General features: G+C 39.2%; 1 protein-coding gene across 1 annotated transcript; it reads left to right on the top strand.

Moving 5' to 3' along the window:
- The first annotated feature begins 1,701 nt into the window (after window positions 1–1,701).
- LOC5576840 (bifunctional purine biosynthesis protein PURH) lies at window positions 1,702–15,011 on the top strand. The gene is made up of 4 exons (XM_001662902.2): window positions 1,702–1,960; window positions 12,923–13,002; window positions 13,074–14,442; window positions 14,500–15,011. The coding sequence occupies exons 2-4, from the start codon at window positions 12,984–12,986 to the stop codon at window positions 14,882–14,884; spliced, it is 1,773 nt and encodes a 590-aa protein (XP_001662952.2). The 5' UTR covers window positions 1,702–1,960; window positions 12,923–12,983; the 3' UTR covers window positions 14,885–15,011.
- The last annotated feature ends 8,748 nt before the right edge of the window (window positions 15,012–23,759 follow it).

Here is a 23,759-nt window from a genome sequence, read left to right as displayed (position 1 = left end):
TTTTGTGGCAGTTGAATAAAAGCTGAGATGAATGCTTATAAAGCGATTTTGAAGTTGTAGAATAAAGTCAATATACAACGACACGCTTTATAACTTCTCCAAATTTGTGTGAACAACGCCTGAACAAAGGCTTCACTTGGAAATAATTAAAATCTCGCATAACTTCTGATCTCGCCCTAAAAGCCATTGGTAACCATGTGTGTAGCTCGTTGTTTCTGAGCATTTGAATGGATTTTTATGTTATTTAACAACACTATGTGGAAGAAAGGATCATTATCTACCTGCCCGTGATGTTGGTTTGCATGCTTATTCTTTCATTTGCTCAGAAACAACGAGCTACACACGGTGCTACCAATGGCTTTTAGGGCGTTATCTCAGAGTATGCGAGAAATGTTGTTATACATGATGCTGAATTAAACTGCAATAATGTAGTTTGTTAAACTAACGTTGTTAAATCATCAATCCTTATTAAGCTAAGTGAAACCTGAATAAACATCATTACAATATATGATTACAGTCACTAAATGATAAGAAGCTTAATAATTTCGCCAGATTTGCTTGATCAATTTGTGCGTAGCAGCTGCAAAGTAATATAATAAAGCAACTATTCAGTATGTAGTTGTGAAAAATTGCTTAATAAATGATTATAAAATAGGCAAATGTTTCTTGGGAGTACACTTTGCATGTTTTTTTATGACATTTGAAATTTTTTATATTTATATAACCTTCCAATGCCTGGGGTTAATTTGCCGTGTAATATGAAAAACCGTATTTTTAATATTTTTAATATCACTGAAGAAGAACTTGATGGTATTAAAATAATTTCAAATCTGTTTTTCCATTAGTTACATGAAAAATAAAATACACCACAGGAAAAAAAAATGAGTAAGGTACCGCAAAAACTTGAATTTTAATTATTTCACACATCATACTTGAATTTTAGTTATTTACACATCATACTGAAGCATCGAACCCTATTTTGAACAGTTTTGGAACTTTTATGCCAAAAGTTTTTAAGTGTTCTTCATAGATTGTGAAATTACGGTTACTTGCTATCATCACTTGGCGGCAATTGCCTATTCCACCTTAGCGCGCGGAAGACCGCGTGGTTTCCAGAGCATCTCGACTTCGTTGTTTTCGTTAAGGTAAAAGTGTTCAGCGCACAGTATCAATGAAGCTAGTTTTAGATTGCATGTTTTCGGGTACAGATCTGAAGATCTATCGAATGTATCGCGCTGAAAATACTACTCAGTGTTTGCGGTGAGTTCGCAAACAACGAGTAGCATTTTCTGCTTCGCCGGTCTTCTGGATAACGAGATTTGTGCGCTGGAAAAAGTGAGAAACCACCAAGGGAACCATCGTTGTCTTTAAGATTGCTTCCCAAATCACTCGTCACGAATACACTTCCATGCGATTGAATGTGGTGCTGGATTTTCTAATACGGAGACAGCAGTCAACAACTCGATCGTTTGTGTATTTCAAACTGTTATCAACGTATTATCTGTTGAATATGCAAACTTCGAGTGCCGAGTGCATCCAAACAAGCTTTTGGACTATGTGTTAGTCAGCCGGTCAACGTGAGGTAACCGGAATGCAGAGCGATAATATATGAGTGGCAATGCGATGGATGATGTATTAGGGACCCTAATTTAAAGGCATTTGTTGTATGAGGCATAACATAAGGAAGCATAGATTTGATTGAATGTGAGAGAGCCATAGAAAAAACGATCCTGTCGATCTCGCCTCTAAGCAACTTGAAGATAGTTGTGGTGCCTTGCACATACCTATACTCATATTTTTTTGTAATAAAAGGCTGTTAAGTGTCGGTTTACGATGAGTTTGTTCAGTTTGTTGGTGCGATCTATCCAGATAGGAAGGTGATTGATGTTTGGCTTGTTGCAATACACGTGTTCTATCCGATATTGTGTTGTTTGCGTTTGTTATTAATTTTACGCTTACGGTAAGTTCCGCACTTTCTTCACGTAAAAATAGGATTCCGATGTAAATTGAAGTGTATATTAACAATAAAAGCTTTACACTATCTTCAGAGGAATGTGTGGCTCTGATTCTCACGGTAGTTAGCCCCAACTAAGCGAGCTCTTACGAGAGTTATGAAAACAAGGTCAACAATGTCGACTGGACAAGTTTGTTTCTTGGAATAGTCCATCTATCAATTTATCATTTTTTTTGTTATTTCTTTTGTCATCCCGTTTCTTTTCAATAAAACTCGTGTAAATCTTGTTAGGATATAATACCATCTTCCAAGTTGTCTGTGGAAGTCAAATTAGGTTCTGTAAGCCTCAGGATTTTATTGTATATTTAATGTAGTTTAGATTTGGATTGGATTGACATAGAATTTCCCCGCAAAATTCAATAAAGCTTGAGAAAGTAATACTCAATGATAGAAAAATCAAGATACTCATCGTCATCCAGAGATATTAATCGAATACTGAGAACAAGTTCATATTTGCAATACTAGTATGTATGTGAGCTTATATGTCTGTGATTAGACCGCCGATACCATTGAATGCATCTGCAGTCGGTTTCTTGAGAACATACAATTTAAAAAAAAAAATGATTCAAACTTGTAGGTTGTTGCTTTCTTACCCTCATTATCCACACCATATATTTCGCATTATTCGTAACTAAATTATATAAATGATAGAGTTGGAAGATAGACGTCCCAAGTAAGCATCGAGCTGAAGCATTAGACACTATCTATGACAAACAGAACAAAGCTGCCGGAAATACAACAAGTCAAAAATAGTAAAGCAAAATTTATGAAATTCTGATAAACAGTTCAGTGATAGTATTATTTTCACAGAATTTTAGTGAAACCAACCGTCTTGGCGGATAATGACCTTAATATGATAGCTTTTTTACACCACTAACTTGTTCATCTTCTTCTTCTTGGAATTACGTCCCCACTGAAACAGAGCCTGCTTCTCAGCTCAGTGTTCTTATGAGCACTTTCACAGTTATTAGCTGAGAGCTGTCTTTGCCAAAGATGCCATTTTCGAATTCGTATATCGTGTGGCAGTGGTACGATGATACTCTATGCCCAGGGAAGTCAAGGAAATTTCCATTACGAAAAGATCCTGGACTGACCGGGATTTGAACCAAGACACCTTCATCATGGCTTTGCTTTGTAGCCGCGGACTCTAACCACTAGGCTAAGGAAGTTCCCTGTTCTTAAAGTTATTATTGTATAAATCTCAGTAGTAGCACTTAGAGGAATTGTATTCTTGGTATAATTTCTGGCTGAACAACTGTTAGAATCCTGGAAAAATATGACAGGTATTCTCAAGGAGCGGTGATTTCCTGTCTAATAGATAAATGCAATAAGTTTTCGAAGAAATTTGTTGTATTTTTTGGGGATACAACCTTCACGAAACTGGGTTCGCCGTAGAGTTGTGTAAGTTTGCTTTTTGCATGAACTAGGTAAAAGGGAGCATGGACTAACCTGGTCTCATCCCAGGGGCGCCTAGCCTGATGAGAGTATTTGCTGGGGGAGGGGGGGGGGTATTTAAGATGGCCCACACCACCGCACAATGGTCCGAAGGCGCCCAAAACCTCAAAAATCAAAGTTGTTTTATCCGAACAGTTATATTTTCCCGACTTTCTTAACACTTCTGTGGTTCAAATCCAAAGTTTGAAGCAGATTCATTGGGTTTTGAATTTTATACAGCTCCTTGAGTGGACCGTGGACATGATTTTTCAAGAAAATGAATATTTGCAATCCATGTTTCACAAGCTATTTATGAATTTAAAAAGAGCTCAAGCCGCAATGGTATCTCCAGAGAAGTTGTTTGTATATACATAAAGTACACCTGAGTAGAATAAAAATTTTCATAAAATTCATACAAAGTGAATTAAAGTTAAAATTGTTCCAAAACCATATTATTTTTTAGAAAAGTACCCTAAGACATTAGTAGCCCGCGAATGCCCGCGATGAGAATAAGTTCATTCGAAAGCTAAAAACAAGAGCTTTCAAGTAGGGTACAAATTATTTTGCGAAAACTTGCGATAGACCACTTTCAACGCGTTTGAAGGTATACGGAGTGCAATTTTAGATAAATAATAATAATCCTGTGATACGCTAGTACTTGCATTGCAATCGCAGTAGCCATGAATTGCATACCGAGAAGAAATGAAAAACTCGCTGCTATCTTCTGCTTCTTTTTCTGGCGTTACGTACCAATTGGGACAAAGCCTGTTTCTAAGCAGGCAGGTGTTCATATGAGCGCTTCCGCAGTTATTAACTAAGGACTTTCTTTGCCGATTGACCATTATTGCATGTGTATATCGTGTGGCAAATACGATGATATTTTATGCTCTGGCAAGTCGAGAAAATTTACTTTACCAAAAGACCCTCGACTGGTGGGATCCAAACCCACGATTCTCAGGTTGGTCTAGCTGAATAGCTGCGCGTTTACCGCTAGGGCTCTGGGACCCTACGTATACAATATTGTAAGTGTTGGTTATTTTATGTCGTGAGTGTCACCGGGAAATTCGTGTTTAGTGTTTCGTAGAATTTAAATTGTGAAATGTCAGGAAAGCTTGTACTTCGTTATGTTTCTACCGTTTAAACTCCCGAGCAGGCTTAGTTATACTCCACCACCCTAGACTACTCTACGCAGCCACCTACCCACCGCAGTAATAAAACCCACCACCAGAGGACTTGGTTACCATCTTCTGGGTAGCCTTGAGGGGTGGCGTAATGGGGTCGTTGAGTTCTGGAAGAGGGGAATGACCGAGCAACGAGGTCAGGGACCGCAAGACAGTCGACGACTCCTTAATTCTTTCACTTGCCCAGAGTTCGTCGACTGAAACAGTCACCAGTTAAAGGCTATACTAAAAAGTGAAGGATTGAAAAGGTTAGAGTGAAGAAGGAGAGTTTAAGACGTGGAAGAAGTGAAGGCGAAGTGGACAGCAGAACCCCGCCGGTTTAAAATACCGTTTGTAGACCGTCCCTGCGGTGTCAAGGTGTCCATCTGGGCAGCATTCCGGCAACGAATCCGCCGAAGGCCGATCTGTTGCCATATCGACAGGACCAGGACACGTAGTGGATCTACAAGGCCCATACCCCAAGCCACCCCAGAAGACATCGTCGTGCTGCATCGTCGTCGAGGTAGAGCTCTGCACCGATCTACGTCACAGAAGCCATCGTTGCAGAGGTCCGGTAGCAGTAAGGTGGTGGAGAAGAAGAAGGGGCCCCGCTAAGGTTAGATTAGATTAAGAAAGTGGGAGTGAAGCTAGCCAGGTAATAAAGTGTTTCCAGAACTTCTGTGGTAGATAAAACTGAGTGCGAGAACTTCCTGACCGCGAGTTTTATTGGTGAGCGTGCCGACCCTGAGGTTTTGAATCAGGGAGTCTCAGTGGTGCTCCCGATTGAGTTACCCGATAATTACAATATTTTGGTATTATACTTTAATTAAATATTGTCCACACCTATATTTGATATTATTAGGGTATTGAAATACTTTGAATTTAAATTTGAACTGTCACTTAATAATAAAACACAAATGTGGGCTTCGTAGCCGTGGCATTTAGCCGCATCGTGCTAAGGAGTGTGGGTTCGATTCCCACTGCAGGCCGGAAAACTTTTCGTGAGGAATGTTCTCCGACTGTACCATTGGGCGTTGCATGCTAGTCCGTTGTCTAGTGTGGTGCTTCCTTCAAAGGGCAAAATGCCCACTGGAAGCATTAATGTGTTGGTGTCTTGTAAAAAAAAATATCTCGGCTCATTTAAATGGTTGAACGAAACTATTTCCTTCGACGTGCAGTCTCCAGATAAAATGAAACAAATTGGAAAAATCATTCCCTACGTGGACTTGCTTTTGCTTAAATTGATGATACTTGCATCAAGGCAAGGTTAGATCTGAGATATTTATGGACAAATGTGCATGAAATTTTCACATTTTTTTCAGACATCAGATAAATTTCAACATATATTTTTGAGTGACTTTTTCAATCACAAGCTCATCGTAGTGATTTATTTTCCAAATCTAAAAAAATGGCGTAATAAATAAATAAGGTGGACATTTAGACGATCATATTTACTTATGATGGTTTTTGTGTGGAGTTTCCATATCTTTGGATGAATAGTTTATATTTTTTTTGTCAAAAAATTCACTTTAGTCTAGTTGTTTTTACTATTGGAGTTGTGCCCGGAAAAATTACTCAAAAATATATGTTGAAATTCAAGTAATGCCTGGCGTGCTGTGAAAAATTCATTTCAATCCGTCAATAAATAACTGAGAACTAGCCTGTCCAAGTTGAACATTTTGTATAAAAGATTGAAAGAGATGAAAATGTATTGTCCAAACCTGAATGTTCTAATTATCAGTCCAAAACAAGAAAAAAAAATGAAAACAAAAGTCCGTAATAGTTAAATATGGCATAAAATGTCTCAAATATATGATTTAAGCTATATAAAAGAGAGTTTGAGGTTTTGTCCGACATTTGTTCTAGATCGAACCACTGTGCACCGTCGGCCGCTGGGTCGATCTTCTAGGCACTTCGCACTCGGTTCACACGCTACGCACTAACTATCCGGGGCACCTGCAGTTTCAGACAGGTTTTCTGGCTGTTTCGCCCTTCACTTCCGCGGAACGCAGTTTTTTTTACACGCGGCTTGGGTCTCAACGTTCGAACCTCTCTTCGACCGGCACCAATCACCACCCACGACACTTTCTTCGAGGTTCTTCGAGCCCTCACGGACACGGGCTATATACACTCTTTAAAGGGCACCACACCGTGGTTCTAACACCCACACTTTAGACTTCTCTAATTTTCCCGGGATTCTGACTGGAGCACGTCTATCTTTTACAACATCCCAAGGCAAAAGAGACCGTGCCTTTCTGTTTGATTCCGGAAGGAGCCTCGTCCACTGGTATAATTTTCGGGATTCCTCTCTCTCTCGTCCCATTTACAACCAGTATTATCCACATTATTGCAGATGGAGCGCGCATTTTATGGGGATTAGTGCAGTGACGGTGTGTCGATTGGGCATTTTTAAGGGAAAATTTTAACAAACATAAATCTAACTCCTAATCAAACGCAACGCACATATTTTTTTTTATTTTTTTTTTCTTTATGGGACATGCACATGTTACAGTTGAGCGAGCTCGTGGTTCATCCTTCGCCGCCACACGTCGTTCTACTACAAGCCGCCGTACATCGTTCTTAGCACTCGGCGTTCGAAAACCCCAAGAGCTTGCAAGTCCTCCTCGAGCATAGTCCACGACTCATGCCGGGTGAACAAATCTGCCACCGTTTCAAATTTTCTCCCAATAATATCCATGTCGTCCGCAAAGCAAACAAATTGTCCGGATCTCGTGAAAATCGTGCCTCGACTGTTAAGTCCGGCTCTCCGCATGACATCTTCCCGGGAAAGCTGTTCTCGTCCATGATCTTTCATAGCTCGGTCAACACTGTCGTATGCTGCCTTGAAATCGATGAACAAATGGTGCGTAGGGACCTGGTACTCACGGCATTTCTGGAGGATTTACCGCACGGAAAAGATCTGGTCCGTTGTCGAGCGGCCGTCGATGAAACCTGCTTGATAACTTCCCACGAACTCGTTTGCTATAGGTGGTAGACGACGGAAGAGAATCTGGGATAGCACTTTGTAGGCGGCGTTTAGGATGGTGATTGCACGATAGTTTTCACACTCCAGTTTGTCGCCCTTTTTGTAGATAGGGCATATAACGCCTTGCTTCCACTCCTCCGACAACTGTTCCGTTTCCCAGATTCTGACTATCAGCCGATGCAGACAAGCGGCCAACCTGTCCGGGCCTTCTGCGTCTGTGTTCTCTGCGCCATTCAGGTGTTCATCGTAGTGTTGCTTCCACCTTTAGATTACCTCGCGTCCGTCCGTCAAGATGCTTCCATCCTTATCCCGGCACATCTCAGCTCGCGGAACGAAACCTTTGCAGGATGTGTTGATATTCTGATAGAACTTGCGCGTTTCTTGAGAACGGTACAGCAACTCCATCTTTTGGCATTCCCCCTCTTCCGGCGCGGCGCTTTTTGTCTCGGAATAGGCGGGTTTGCTGTTTCCGCTTCAGTCTGTATCATTCCACGTTTTGTCGCGTACCATGCTGCAGCATTGCAGTCCGCGCTGCATTGTTCTCCTCTAAAACCTCATGGCACTCTTTGTCGAACAATCGTTTCTTGAGCTCCGTTCCACATATCCGACAACGCTTTCGGCAGCGTCGTTAATGGCTGCTTTTACTGTCCTTCAGCAGTCCTCAAGAGGGGCCCTATCGAGCTCGCCCTCATCCGGCAACACTGCCTCAAGATGCTGCACGTACGCATTGGCGACATCCGGTTGTTTCAGCCGCTCGAGATTGTACCGGGGTGGGCGTCGGTACCGTACATCATTGATGACGGATAGTTTTGGGCGCAGTTTCACCATCACCAGGTGGTGGTCGGAGTCAATGTTAGCGCCACAATAGGTTCTGACGTCGGTTATGTCGGAGAAGTGCCGTCCATCGATCAAAACGTGGTCGATTTGCGATTCTGTCTGCTGAAGCTGAGGTGATCTCCAGGTGTACCGATACGGGAGGCTGTGCTGGAAATAGGTGCTACGAATGGCCATATTATTGGAGGCGGCAAAATCTATCCGTCGTAGGCCGTTCTCGTTCGTCAGCCGGTGGGCGCTGAACTTTCCAATCGTCGGTCTGAACTCCTCCTCCTGGCCAATCTGAACGTTCAAATCACCTATGATGATTTTGACGTCGTGGCTTGGGCAGCGGTCGTACTCGCGTTCGAGCTGCGCGCAAAAGGCGTCTTTGTACTCATCAGTGCTTCCGGAGTGAGGGCTGTGCACGTTGATTATGCTGAAGTTGAAGAACCGACCTTGAGCCTCAACTTGCACATTCTTTCGTTAATCGGCCACCACCCGATCACGCGCCTTTGCATATCACCCATCACTATAAAAGCTGTTCCCAGCTCACGTGTGTTGCCGCAGCTCTGGTAGATGGTATGCTTACCTCTAAACGTTCGCACCATCGTACCTGTCCAGCACACCTCCTGCAGCGCTTCGATGCCGAAACCGTGGATCTTCAGTACATCGGAGATTATGCGAGTGCTTCCGATGAAGTTGAGAGATTTGCAGTTCCACGTACTGAATTTCCAATCGCTAGTTCGTTTCCGTCGCTGCGATCTTTGCCGATTGTTCCGGTCCGTATTCTCTCGTTGACGTTCCTGTGCTGATGTGTTTTTACGGCTGGCTTACAGGGCCTGACACCAACCCCCTAGATTTCCGGAGGACCATTCCCCCTAAATGTTCGGAGGACCATAGTGTGCAGTTTAGCTTAGAGTCCTTCTCTGGCACTCGAACGATGATCAGCCGCCCCTGACATGGGAAACAGACGCTGTTGTGAGCCGCTCCTAACATGGAGTACAGACGATCCAGAAGCAAAAGCAAATTCATGACAAAATCACTGAGAGTTCTACCAGGTCCACTTAAAAAATGCCTGGAGCAATCCATGAGGAAATTATGACAAAGGTCGCATTAAAAATAAGATGCAGGAGAAATTTCCAAGGAAATTCCAATTTATCTGGCCAACTACCATATGAAAAATTCTGATAGAATTAGCGTTAGCGTAGTTCATATGAAAAATTCTTATGAAATTAATCAAAAACCCAACTAGTGAAAATCCTAAAACAAAAATATTGGAATTTTTGGAGGAACATGTAAGGGGCCCAGATAGCCGCAGCGGTAAACGCGCAGCTATTCAGCATGACCATGCTGAGGGTCGTGGGTTCGAATCCCGCTGGTCGAGGATCTTTTCGTAATGGAAATTTTCTCGATTCCCAGGGCATAGAGTATCTTCGTACCTGCCACACGATATGCACATGCAAAAATGGTCAATCGGCAATGAAAGCTCTCAGTTAATAACTGTGGAAGTGCTCATAAGAACACTAATCTGAGAAGCAGGCTTTGTCCCAGTTGGGACGTAACGCCAGAAAGAAGAAGTAAGATGATTTCTAAGGGATTATCAGAAGTATCTTTGAATGAAATTTCCGATAAATCAAATATTGCATTTCGTCAAGCCTTTCAAGAGAATTTCCAAGATAAAAGAGGAAAAGTCTTATGGAAGTAGGTTAAAAACAATAACAAAACAATTACCGTGATTTCGGGTGAAATTGATCACTTTTCACGGTTTTTCTTGTCTGATTTCTATAATGTCGACAATGCCATACAACTGAATGCAGAAAAACAAGTATAAAGGTGAGCCTTATTGACTCAAGTACCAACATTTTCTAACAAATGTAATTTTAGTGCTAAAAAATATGTCTAAAATAAAAAATCGGCAGATCCCATTTCGGGGTGAAATTGATCACTTATCAATGCGATTATTGTTAGTTTTCAAAACAACTCTACATAATGAATTTGAGCTTCCTGAATCCGAATATGCTTGCCAAATTCTTAACAATACAATATTTATAGAAATAATGAATTTTAAATTTCAAGAATAACGCAGAAAACGCCTAAATGTATGCAATTCCCTAAGGAATTTCCTGATATCTAACATAAATTCAATTATTTCAACCAAAAAAAAAAAAAACGAATTGGTACGAGTTTTGGTTATGAAATCTAGTTTAGGGATAAATCTTAAGTAGCCTAACAAACTTTCAGGATTATACCATGTCCAAATCCTTGTCTAGAACTAGAAGTTTATTGATGTTTGTCAATACTGCACCGTACAAGATTTTAAAATTTTACATTATTTCCATTGAAATGAACATTTTTGAACGTAAAAAACTTCACAACACACAATTTGGACATACTTACAACATACAACGTTCATTCACTGCAGGTTACATTGATATTTGTGCTCCATTAGAAATAAATAAAATAGGGTGACACAGTGATCAATTTCACCCTACTGATCAATTTCACCCTACTGATCAATTTCACCCGAATTTACGGTATTCATTAAGAGCAAAATAACTATCATCGTTTTACAAATTTTCAAAAGTAGTTTTTTTCTGCACAAAATCCAAGCAAGTTCATGAAAATATATCATTGCATTGTATTTGCTACTTGCTACTATGCTACTATGCGAAGATAGATTTTTGTGAGGATTTCATAAAATTTGATCGAAAAAACTGGTTTCTTATTTTTGATGATTGAATGATGGATTCTTGAACTAAAAAAACATTTCTCGAAGCCGTTCTCAAGAAATCAAGTTTTCTGAATGTTTTCATTAATGGCTTTCTAGCAATTTTTTCCACATAATTTAGTAATTTGATATAATTGAACACGCATTCAACGTTTAAAATTTAATACAAAACAAATAAATGTATCCTAAAATGACTATGATTGAAAATCAATGAAGGAAACACTTAGGGAAAAACGAATTGAAATTTAATTGGAAATCAAGTAAAAGTAGTCAAAAATGATGATGTAATACTAGGGTGCCGGTACCAATGGTTGTAATGTACCAGTAGATTGGACTATGGAATAAAACGAACATTTTTCGATAAAAACGACATGTGCTATTTTTGGTGGATAGATCGTCTCTAGTTTAGTCGATTTGTCAAATTTCAGCTTTTTATTTTATCAAAAAGTCATGTAAATAATTAAGTTTATGCAAAAAATTTGCTCCCTTGCACCAGTAGTAGACGTCGTGTTCCAGTAGTGGATCAACGGATGGAAGCAGTTTTCAAAATGGATGTATAAAAATGAAGAAAAGCCCTAGAGATGATCTTTATGCTTCATTCGATAGATATTAATTGCTGTTCCGAGGGAAAAATGTTAAACCTATGTAAAAATTTACCGTTTTGTTTAAAATTCCTTTTATTATTCCAGAACGTCTACTACTGGAGCACTAGCGCAACTACTGGAACACGTGTACCAATAGTGGCTCAAGCGATTTTATGTTAAAATATTAGTTTTATCATTCTTTTTATATTTTTCCCATATAGTAGAGGTTGAAATCTTTTTGTTGACGCCAAAAGATCTCTGTTAAGGCTTTTCATTATTTTGTTATGATTTTTTAAAGCTTAGGTAGTCCACTAATGGCACCGGCACCCTATACGTAATCCATTATAAAATGGACTAAATTGCATAAAACCTTTTTTCTTGAGAATGAAAAAATGCGATATGAATAGAAAATTAGCTAGGAAAACAGATTAAAAAATGTTATTATTGCATAAAAACTGATAACTGTATAAAAATAAGAAAAAAAGAACATAAATAGATGCAAAACAATTAAAGAAAACAAAAGAAAAATATTCAAAATCAAAACAATTGAAGAGAATGTATTGAATGAAAAGTAATGTGAACTAGAGATAAAGTAAATGAACAATTGTATGATTGATGTTAGAACGAATAGGTAAAGATTCATGCACGCAAGTTCTAAAAAAAAAAGAGATTAAAGAGGTTTATGAAATGTGTTGAACGTATGAACAGCTAATTTGCTTAAAACACAAGGAATAGATTAAACATTTTAGAGTGAGATAAAAAATAAAGATAGAGAAAAAAATAGTTCTAGTTTCTGTTATAGTCACATTTGAATTCTAATGCCAAGAAGAAATAGTAAACAATCAACTACGAACAATATGGGTAGTATGTTATCAACCGAAGTGCAAAATGCGGCCATGAAGTTAGTACTAATCCTTCCGAGCAGTCAACAAGTTTAAGCCTTTCCATTTCTTTCACCTCCGTCACTGATAACCCCCAGTATCAACATGATGTCGAGAATAATATTATTCTCCATCAATAATGCTTGAGTAGATGCACTGACCAGCTATTGATCTGGATCAATACTCCCCAGCAACGTTACAACTATATTTTTTGATAATGAAACTGCATGTTGTTTTATAAAAGTTTCCTTGCACGACCCGACTAGCTAGAGGAGTCTTATCACTAAGCGTTGATTACACGTTGTTCATTTCGTTACAGTTTACTTCCAGCTACGCTCCGAGGCGGATCGTTCAGTTGTGCTCTCTTCCATAGCAGAATCATGGCGAGTGGTAAAATTGGTATGATCTAATTCTAATTGATTTCAATTGATCGTTTGTGCAACCTTTCTCATATGGTTTGTACATTTCAGCAATTCTCAGCGTGTCGGACAAGTCCGGTCTGTTGGATTTGGCCAAGGGATTGAATCAGCTTGGTCTGAAGTTGGTGGCCAGCGGAGGTACCGCCAAGGCCGTCCGCGATCAGGGGCTTCTGGTTCGGGATGTGTCCGATGTAACTGGTGCCCCAGAGATGTTGGGAGGTCGCGTGAAGACGTTGCACCCTGCGGTCCATGGTGGTATTTTGGCTCGAGAGACCTCTTCGGATTTGAACGATATGAAGCGACAGAACTTCGAGTTTGTCCAGGTGGTAGTGTGCAACTTGTATCCTTTCGGGTTGACCATCTCCAAACCGGATGTAACGGTTGAGGACGCCGTGGAAAACATCGATATCGGAGGAGTTACGCTGCTGCGGGCGGCAGCCAAGAACCACAAGCGAGTAACGGTGTTGTGTGATCCCTCTGACTATGGAAAGGTTCTCGATGAAATCAAGCAACACGGAGACACTACGGAAGCAACCCGACAGGTTCTAGCATTGAAAGCTTTCACTCACACAGCCGAGTATGACAATCTGATCTCTGACTATTTCCGTAAGCAATACTCGGCGGGAGTTTCGCAGCTCAACCTTCGGTACGGCATGAACCCTCACCAGAAACCTGCTCAGATCTTCACTACGCTGGAGAAGCTCCCGTTGAAGGTCGTCAACGCATCGCCAGGGTTCATCAACCTGTGTGACGCGCTGAATGGTTGGCAGTTGGTTCGCGAGCTGAAGAAAGCCTTGGGACTTCCTGCTGCCACTAGCTTCAAGCATGTGTCCCCAGCTGGAGCTGCCGTGGGAGTTCCGCTGACGATGGACCAAGCAAAGCTATGCATGGTTGATGACCTGTTTGACAGCCTAACGCCACTGGCTACAGCCTATGCTCGCGCCCGTGGTGCCGATCGTATGTCTTCTTTTGGCGACTTCGTAGCCCTGTCGGACACCTGTGACTTGGTCACTGCCAAAATCATATCCCGCGAAGTATCCGACGGAATCATTGCTCCGGGATATACCGAAGAGGCTCTGGAGCTGTTGAAGAAGAAGAAAAATGGAGGCTACTGCGTCCTTCAGATTGACCCCACTTATGAGCCGAGTCCAGTGGAGAGGAAGACCTTGTTCGGACTTCAGATGGAACAACGTCGCAACGACGCCGATATCAACAAAGCGCTGTTCACCAATGTCGTAACGAAGAACAAGAACCTCCCGGATGGGGCCCTGCGAGATCTGATCGTCGCTACCATCGCTCTGAAGTACACTCAGAGTAACTCAGTGTGCTACGCAAAGGACGGCCAGGTTGTCGGTATTGGAGCAGGTCAACAGTCTCGTATCCATTGTACTCGGCTTGCCGGTGATAAGGCCGACAACTGGTAAAATCCTCGAATCATTCTCATTTCAAAACATTCATGAATCTCTTCTATCCCCAGGTGGCTCCGGCAGCATCCACGCGTGACCTCGATGCAGTTCAAGAAGGGAGTGAAGCGTGCGGAGATCTCGAACGCCATCGACAACTATGTCAACGGGACCGTCGGCAAGGACATGCCCGTGGCTCAGTTTGAGTCGATGTACGAAAAAGTTCCGGAGTTCCTGACCGACGCCGACAAGCATAACTGGGCCAAACAGCTGACGGGGGTATCGCTGGGATCGGATGCTTTCTTCCCGTTCCGGGACAATGTCGATCGGGCCAGATTGAGCGGCGTTTCGTACATCGCCAGTCCGTCCGGATCGACGAATGATGCCGGCGTCATCGAGGCTTGTAACGATCATGGGATTGTCATGGTGCATACCAACCTGAGATTGTTCCATCACTAGAAGTGGTACAGAATGGCCCTGCTTCTATATTACTATAAAAGTTTTTACATATAGTTATGTCTTGATCTTGAAGTATAATATCGTATTGGAATGTGTAATAAACATAATATACTTTATAGTTAACTAACTTTTACTAGATATTTTGTAATAATTACATAATTATTTTATGAGATCTCTAATCCGATGCAGATTCTGACTACTGATCAGGACTTCCCATGATGAGCTAATCTTTCAATTTTCACAAAGTTCGGAAAAAGTTCCAGGTGGCTTAAGATGTTGAGGCATGCTCATGCGGAGCTTTAGGCTACATTAAGTACCCAACAAAATTCTGAAGATCTTCAACGCTCTCTTCCCTACGACTTTGATCGACTTAACATTTACGAAAAAAGTGTTTTTTTTTTAAGTGATGGAGCAAACAATATTGGAAATTTGTCGAAATCGGTTTGAAAATTGCTGTTGTTGTTCAATAGTTAACCCCTCTACCGGCAGCTTCATTTTTTACCGCTAAAAAAAAAATTCAAATAACGATAATTTTTTTGTTTCTCGATATTTTTGCACCATTTTTTCACAAGCTCTCGAAAAACTCTTCTAGTTTCAGAATATGTGCCGATACTGATCATTGGTCATATGTATCCAAAGATATTCCAAAATTCCTTGGGGGACCGATGCGTAGCCTCACGTAAATATCTCAGGCTACAGAATTTTTATCGTATTCGGTTATTCACTAATCGGATTGATACATTAATGCGAGTGTGTTGTGAAAAAATAAGGCAATTTGGTGCAGCTGTCTTTGAGTAATGAGCATTTATGTTTCTGGTACCACACTGGACAAATAGAGATCTTGAAAACTCTAAAAAACCTCATCATAATTTTCAAATATCTCTGAGCCGATTTGTATGATTTTTTCAGAGTAGCTCTATATTACCTGGCATTGTATAGTACACATTTTATTTTTTTGATAAATTTATCCAACAAAAACAAAATGGCCGCCAAAGACATTTTATATGGAGAATGTCGGTCCCCCAAGGAACAACGGAAGATCTTCAAAACTAGATCACCAATGATTAATATCGACACGGATTCTTAAATGAGAAGAGTTTTTTGAGGTCTTGTGAAAAAATTGTGCAAAAATATTGAGAAACAAAAAAGTTATCGTGATTTGAATATTTTTTTAGCGGTAAAAAATTAAGCTGCCGTTAGAAGGGTTAATTGATTGTTTATCAATAGTTTTACTATCGAAAACAAGTTAGTTTTCGTTAGTTAGTTTTGTTTTTAGTTAGTGTTGCATGTATTTATCTGATTCGGTTTGTCTTATGCTCGTCGAAAATCAATTGAGCTCTGGTGCTCCATGGAAAATGGAGGGTTAAAGTTTCCATCAAGTTCCAAGAAGCAACTTTCATACTTAATAAGAGATTAATAAGAAATGTTCATTTTACTAAGATGACACCTTGTTCATGCTTACTTACTTTCAACGGCGCCACGTCCTTCAAGACATGACCTGCGCCACAATGTAACGCCAACAAACTCGGTCCATGACTGCTGGCCTCCAGTTTCTCGATCGCCCCACATTTCCAAGATCCTGCTCCACTTGATCAAACCGCCTAGCTCGTTGCCCGTCTCTTTGTCTTGTACAGGCTGAATTCGAGGAGAACACCATTTTTGCGGGATTGTTGTCCGACATTCTTATAACGTGCCCAGCCCATCGTACCCTTTTAGCTTTGGCGACTTTCTGGATATTGACAATTCAAGTGACAATTAGAAGTTCGGCAGTCAAAACTTCTGCGAAGTTCGGCGTCGGCTTTTTAATTTGATGCTTCACCGACGCATAAGGGGTCGTCCATAAATGACGTAGCATTTCAGGGGGGAGGGGGGTCTTCACGGATTTGTGACGATGTGTGACGAGAGGAAGGGAGGGGTCCCAACTAGTGGACGTAGCATTTTGAATAATTTTGGTAAATCAAATTTTTTTGATTTTTGTCATGTCTACCTATCTCAAGTGATATTTCTTATGACTCTGGTACCTTTTACTTGTTCGTACCTACGGGATTTCTGAGCTATAAATACTGGCTACCGTAGGCGCAGAAGAGAGACTTCCCGAACTGTGGACTGATTAACATATTATTTTATTCTTTATTTGCAGGATATAAAAGTGGCGACGAGGATCATGGAAATGTATGTTGGCGATTATCGTTTTTCTTTGAGGTGGCGAGTTTGCCAATTTTATTTATTTGAGTGTGGTGAAATTACCAATTTGAGTTGAACTGAATTGTTCTTCAGAGCTGACGAAATTGTCGTAAATGGTGAACATAGTTGTTCTTTTGTGAAGCGATTGCTATATTGAGATTAACGAAATTGTTCTTTAGTGTTGATGAAGTTGCCAAATGTAATGTTGAGCAAAGCAGTATGAATCCAATGTTTTGAATGTCTTGTTATACCGTGAGGGCCCCTAACTCTGCGCAGCTCCTAACTCTGCGCACTTTTACCAAAATTCACCAAAATCTGGTAAAACACTTAAATTTTTGTTTACAATTTTTGTTTCATATATTGCTACAATAGTAATAAAAAAGTACGCGAAGAATTTTCTTGACAAATTATGTTTATTACTCTAATAAAAAATGAAATAGCTTTAAAAATATTGAAAAACGTCCAAATTGACTGCCCGTTAGCAAAAATGCTAAGGGAGTACCTCATCACTTAAGTCATTTGAAGCAAATTAAAGAGAATATGTTTCAGATTTTTAGTACGTAGGCACTAGTTTATTTATCGAGCAATCATCACTGGTAAAGTGCAACTTTTTTTTCCTTCATTTTCTTATTCTTCTTAAGTGCGCATAGTAAGGAACCATTTTTCAACTATGTTCCTTACTATGCGCAGCAGTTATAAAACGTTATTTTCAACAAACAATCAACCCTCCAGAGGTCGATATTGAAGGGAACCATCGACTTGTCGACACCATCGTGATATGGAATAGAAATGCTTTGGAAAATTGTTTGAGGGGACCATCATAGTAAGGGAAGATTAAAAAATGACGTCCTTCACATTTTAAGGATTTCTACACTCCGTCTCCTCAGTCTCTGTCGCGATTTTTACAGTACCTAATGTCACATTGTCATAGACTCTTCCTCCCCTCAACGATGGACGTAATTTTTGAATGCTCCCTAACCATGCAATAAAATAATTTAGATATTTTGTATAGTTTCATGAGTCAATATCGAGTAATGGAACACCGAGGTTTAATCGTATTTGCTATATAGAAACGCCAATAAAGTACTGTTATTGATCTGCAATAGGAATCGTTCATTAATTACGTCACGCTTATACAGAGTGGCGATACTTCTCAATTGATTGATGAACAATACATGAAGAATGGATATACCCTTTCGCTTAAACTATTCTTCGTATTTAGTAGAAATGTTCGGGTTTTACCAGAGTCTATAAATGAAGAGTTGCGCGAAGAGTGAAACCAAATCTACCTATCGAACTGTCAAACCGTCTACCTATCGAGCAGACCAGCATAACAAATAGCCCCATTAAACATTTGACAGTTCAACAGCCGACTAAATTGGTTGTTGCACCGACGCTTATGGAAGTTTAACACAGCGAACAACTGACTAATCGCTAGATTAAATCGGGTGACCGAGGAAATCTGCGTTTTAGTAGGTCAACTTGCTTGGATTTTACTTAAAATACCGATTTATCCACCTATTTAGTAGGATTGCGTCGGCCCACCCTATTAAATCGGATGATATTCGATTGATCCTTGTGTTAATCTTCCATAAGCGACGGTGCAATAATCGACCGATTTTGCAACTAATTTAGTCGGCTGTTGAACTGTCAAATGATTAATGGGGAGGGGCTATTTTTGAAGAAAAAGGAGAACAATCATTCAAAGAAGCCTCTTCGCGCAACTCTCTGTATATAGACTCTGGGTTTTACATATAACAAACCCGAACCAGGTTCTTATTTATTTACTTCAAACCCGGATCCGACCCGAATCCGAGACAATTATTTAATACCGAATCCGGACCCGAACAGAACCAAACAAATTTGGGTTTTATATTTTCTAATGAAAATACATAAACAGTCCAAGCTAATTTTCCTTTACACGCCAAAAGTGAACGCAAAAAAGACGTAGTTTGTACGTGTGATTGTAATTTCGATTATTTTAAGAGTTGCCCTTAATGGCATTCATTAACACTAATTATCATGGATTGAATTATAGATAAAATTCACTTCATTTAGTAAACTTCTATGTTACAGACATTCCACGCTCCACTAGGGACGTAAAGTCGTATAAAGTAAGAAAATGAAGATTAATTCAGAGTTTAACTGCTAGTAATGCTTTTAGTAAAATACTTTAACTGTTATAAAGAATTTATCGAGTGCGCAGAGTTAGGAACCTAAATGCGCAGAATAAGGAGCATTGCAAAAATGAGTGCGCAGAGTTAGGAACACGGACACCCTTGAGAAAAATTAAAAAAATGCAATAAAAATCATTACTTAGTGAAACTTTTATATTTTTTCCTTATACATAAGATCAATAAGTATTTGCTCCGAAAATTTCAGACTATTGTGTTTTGTTTTCAATTAATTACAGCTGTTTGAAATTTGAAAAGCCTTAAGTGCGCAGAGTATGGGGCCTTCACGGTAGTCATGAAATGAATACTTTGAAGTAACAGCTGTGGAATTTGTTGGGTATATTATCGATTGTTCGTTGTTGCAACGTGGCGGCTTTTTAAAGAGTTGATAGAAAGTTTCTAAAGGGGAAAGGACTGTCATGTCTACCTATCTCAAGTGATATTTCTTATGACTCTGGTACCTTTTACTTGTTCGTACCTACGGGATTTCTGAGCTATAAATACTGGCTACCGTAGGCGCAGAAGAGAGACTTCCCGAACTGTGGACTGATTAACATATTATTTTATTCTTTATTTGCAGGATATAAAAATTTTAAATTTTAATTTTTTTCTATCAATCTTCTTTGTCTGACTTATAAAACTTTGGTTATGAAATGATGATTTAACAAATTTTCCTAATAAATACAATCAAACTGATTCAATGCAGCTTTAAATAGTTATGTCAATATTATATTGTATTCGTGTCTAAACTGTTTTATTTATAAACAAATAAATTAAAAGCTTAATAAGTTAAATCAATGCTTTATCGACTTGGAAAATATTGTTTTACCATTTACAAGACATAGAATCATCTGCTCTGTGATTGTCATGACAATTCTGCTTTTGATTGTGTCCTTATCCGCAACAGCTGTGACAAACGATTGTGAGCGAGCTTGCTTTGTTGTTTGTTTTTCGTCTATTTTGATGATAATTTGATTCACTGTTCAAAAGCAATACAATATGCTCATTTAGAAAAATATTTACGTTATTACAGTAAAACACGTAAAACAAGAATTTTATTCAATACGTTGAATGTTGCAGGAGATCTCCACTCAGTCAAATCATCGATTTGTTTTGATATATCAATGTTCTTGATGGAACAGCCCGGATAATAATGAGAACATCCAATTCGAGTTTAATCAAAATTGTCCTATCGTTCAGATTTCTAAATCACTCGGTAATTCAACGAAAGAGCATTTTTATTATTTCATTGTTTCATTATGAGTTGAGTAAGAATATTTCAGTATGGGGAACAATGATGACTTTTAGCTGAACTATTAATAAAGGTGGTTGCATAAAAATTGCTAATTTTTGAAGCATTCCAAATATTACAATTGTAATTTTTTCTCTATCTGGCCACTGTTTTCTGAATGGATTTGAATTTAGAGAATAATGATGAAGATCCATTCCAAATTAAATTATGTGTTGATCATATTCACTGAAATCTATTTCTCAACCACGAACAATTTAAAAAATGCCTATCATAAACAAAATTTTTGTTCAATATATTATAAAAAAATATGAACCCTAATTGAGTGCTGTTAGCTTTATCAATCCGAGCAAGGTTTTCAGCTTTTCTTTACACATTTTCAGCTTTGAACTGTTTAAGTTTTAGCAACAGCAAAAGTACTACAAATTAAATTACCGGGAATCAAAATAATGTAACTTAAACAGGAAACATGCTTGTTTAAACTATTTTTAAAAAGATTTTCAAGCGTTATGTTATATCCATATATCATTCGTCAGATTATCCTGATGTTTCAGTGTTTAATATCAATTAATCTATTTGTGTAGAAATTTCTGGATTTTAATGTTTAATTTTAACCCAATCGCTGAGGAAAACAAATTAAAAACAAATTAAAAATTTAGGGGGGGGGGGGGTGCTTGATATGCTACGTATTTTCCAAGGGGGGGGTATCATCATTTGTGACTAAATGCTACGTGGGGAGAGGGGGTAAATGTGAAAAAAATGCTACGTCATTTATGGACGGCCCCTAAGGATTGCCTCGGTTCCTGGCCTGCAGTCAGCAGATATTTCGTCTTCGACGTATCCTTCAATCCAACCCGTTTGCTTCACTTTTCAGCCTACTGCTCAGCAACCATCTCTCATGATCTTTCGACAATGTTCACGTCTCAGCGAAACAGCTGAACTGGCTGGATTTGTTAAAGATCGCTGGCTTCAAATCCATTCGAAATCGCAACACATAAAATAAAACAAAATGCAAATACATTACTTACACTACATTTTTTTCTAATATTTTGTATAAATTTCGTAATTCATACTAGCATTAAAAAATAAATCAAAAATGCGTATATGTAAAGTATATGTAAAATGTACTATTCTACTTCGGTTGACGAAAAAATAAAAATAAAATTATGTGTCTCTAGTAGATTTGGGGTCACTGAATGTGATGGCGTTCTCAGAAATGTCCCTGCACGGCACAATTTTTAGCTACAGGTCGCCAAAGTTGTATAAAACACTGGTTTAATTGAAGTTACAAGAAATTTAAAGTACGATTTACTACACTTTATTGTAATCTAATCCAGCAAGCATGCAAAATAGGACTTAAACTTTCATTTCAGATATAAATTGGTTGGAATTGTACGATATTGTCCGTTTTGTTGGCGAATAGATTCTCGTGCACATTTTTAGAGTGGGGAAATAAATACTCACACGTCGGTCTATGAGCCTCTGTAAGTGCCATAAATTCTTTTGTTCTTATGACTTTTGCTGTGCGCCGTGTGTTGGTGCTGTCTCGCTCTCTCTCACGGGCAACTTGAAAACAGGGCGCGCAGTAAAAGTCAAACTTTGGTCAAACGTTTTATAGCATGCATATGCTCATATGAGCCTCTGTACGTGCCATAAATTCTTTTGTTCTCATGATTTTTACTGTGCGCCGTGTGTTAGTGCTGTCTCGCTCTCTCTCACGGGCAACTTGAAAACAGAGCGCACAGTAAAAGTCAAACGTTTTATAGCATGCACAGGCTCATGGCAGTTTAGTAGAAGCACGCACCTTCCATTCAATGCACAATTCAACTGTGTGAGTTACATGTTGTTTTTGTAGCTACGACGCCATCCAATGTATGGTAATCATGGAGGGAGAATATTTTGGTGTGACAAAATTATTTAGGTGTGAGTTCATTGGAGGGCAAAATCCTCAATACAATTTAGAATAAATCGATTTTTTTCACTTGCTTGCATTTTCTATACAAAACTCGATTATCGATCGAACTTTTCTGATAAATATTGTTATACACATAAAGTTTGAATTCTGTGGCAAATTAAGTAAATAAATTACCTTACAACAAGCTATTACTATAGATAGCTGTAGCGGTAAACGCGCAGCTATTCAGCATGACCATGCTGAGGGTCGTGGGTTTGAATCCCGCTGGTCGAGGATCTTTTCTCGATTCCCAGGGCATAGAGTATCTTCGTACCTGCCACACGATATACGCATGCATAAATGGTCAATCGGCAAAGAAAGCTCTCAGTTAATAACTGTGGAAGTGCTCATGCAGGCAGCTCAGTGCAGCTGAGAAGCAGGCTTTGTCCCAGTTGGGACGTAATGCTAGAAAAAAGAAGAACAACAAGCTATTGCATTCAAATGGAAGTGGCCAAATTATATACGTGTAACGCTTTGTCCAAAATATATAAAACACCCTAGACAGAGGAATAAATCATTCTGGAGACGCGAGAAAAATAACACTCTGATGACACAAAACAAAAATACGAATCCTTGCGCTTCCACGAAGCACTGCCCAGCAAAACGCACGCAAACCGAAAGAAGGAAGAAAAAAACACAAGATCCTTTGAAAAAACTCACGCCTGTTCGGGCTTTTCAAAGCGCACTCCTTAAGCGGAAGGTTAAATAATGCATGACAAACTGCAAAAACTATCGTTAAATCAGGCCTGACAGACCTTTTGTCTGTTTTTCGCATTAAGTTTACCTCAAATGAAGCTTAATATAGAGTAAGGTGGGACAAAAGTTAGACCTTAGTGGTATAATCAAAGTTTCCAGGAAAACAATAGCAGTGAAAACAAAACAAATACCATACAGTGAACCTTCAACATATTGGCTATAATTTTGCTGAACAAACTTGTGTTAAAATATTTACCCATCTTTAGTTATAACAGTTTCAAAATTGATTGTCTTATTCGAACTTTTGCCCCACCGGTGGGGCAAGAGTTCGAATCTAGTTTGGGGCAAAAGTTCGCTGGCGAAAACACAAAATATCGATTCTTATATGACAGACGTACTTTACACCAGCCGTAAACTTAAGGTTGACGAAAAATACACACTAAATTTTCGTCAAAAAAAAATGCCCAAAACCGAGTTGATTGTAGTATACTCAAAAATAGCAGTTTTTCGCAAAATTAAGTGAAAATGTAAAATTTTGGTAGCAGTTTTCACACGATCACACAAATTGAACTGAATTTGAAGATAATATGTGGATTTTAGGCAATTTGCTAATTTTTC

This window comes from Aedes aegypti, chromosome 1, assembly GCF_002204515.2.
Source record: "Aedes aegypti strain LVP_AGWG chromosome 1, AaegL5.0 Primary Assembly, whole genome shotgun sequence".
Taxonomy (NCBI): Eukaryota; Metazoa; Arthropoda; class Insecta; order Diptera; family Culicidae; genus Aedes; species Aedes aegypti.
The sequence above is the reverse complement of the archived record's forward strand: the minus strand, read 5'-3'. Positions and strand labels throughout refer to the sequence as shown.

Coding starts and splice junctions, on each gene's coding strand:
- LOC5576840 (XM_001662902.2), top strand. Junction 14,443..14,499: donor GGTGATAAGGCCGACAACTG/GTAAAATCCTCG, acceptor TTCTATCCCCAG/GTGGCTCCGGCAGCATCCAC.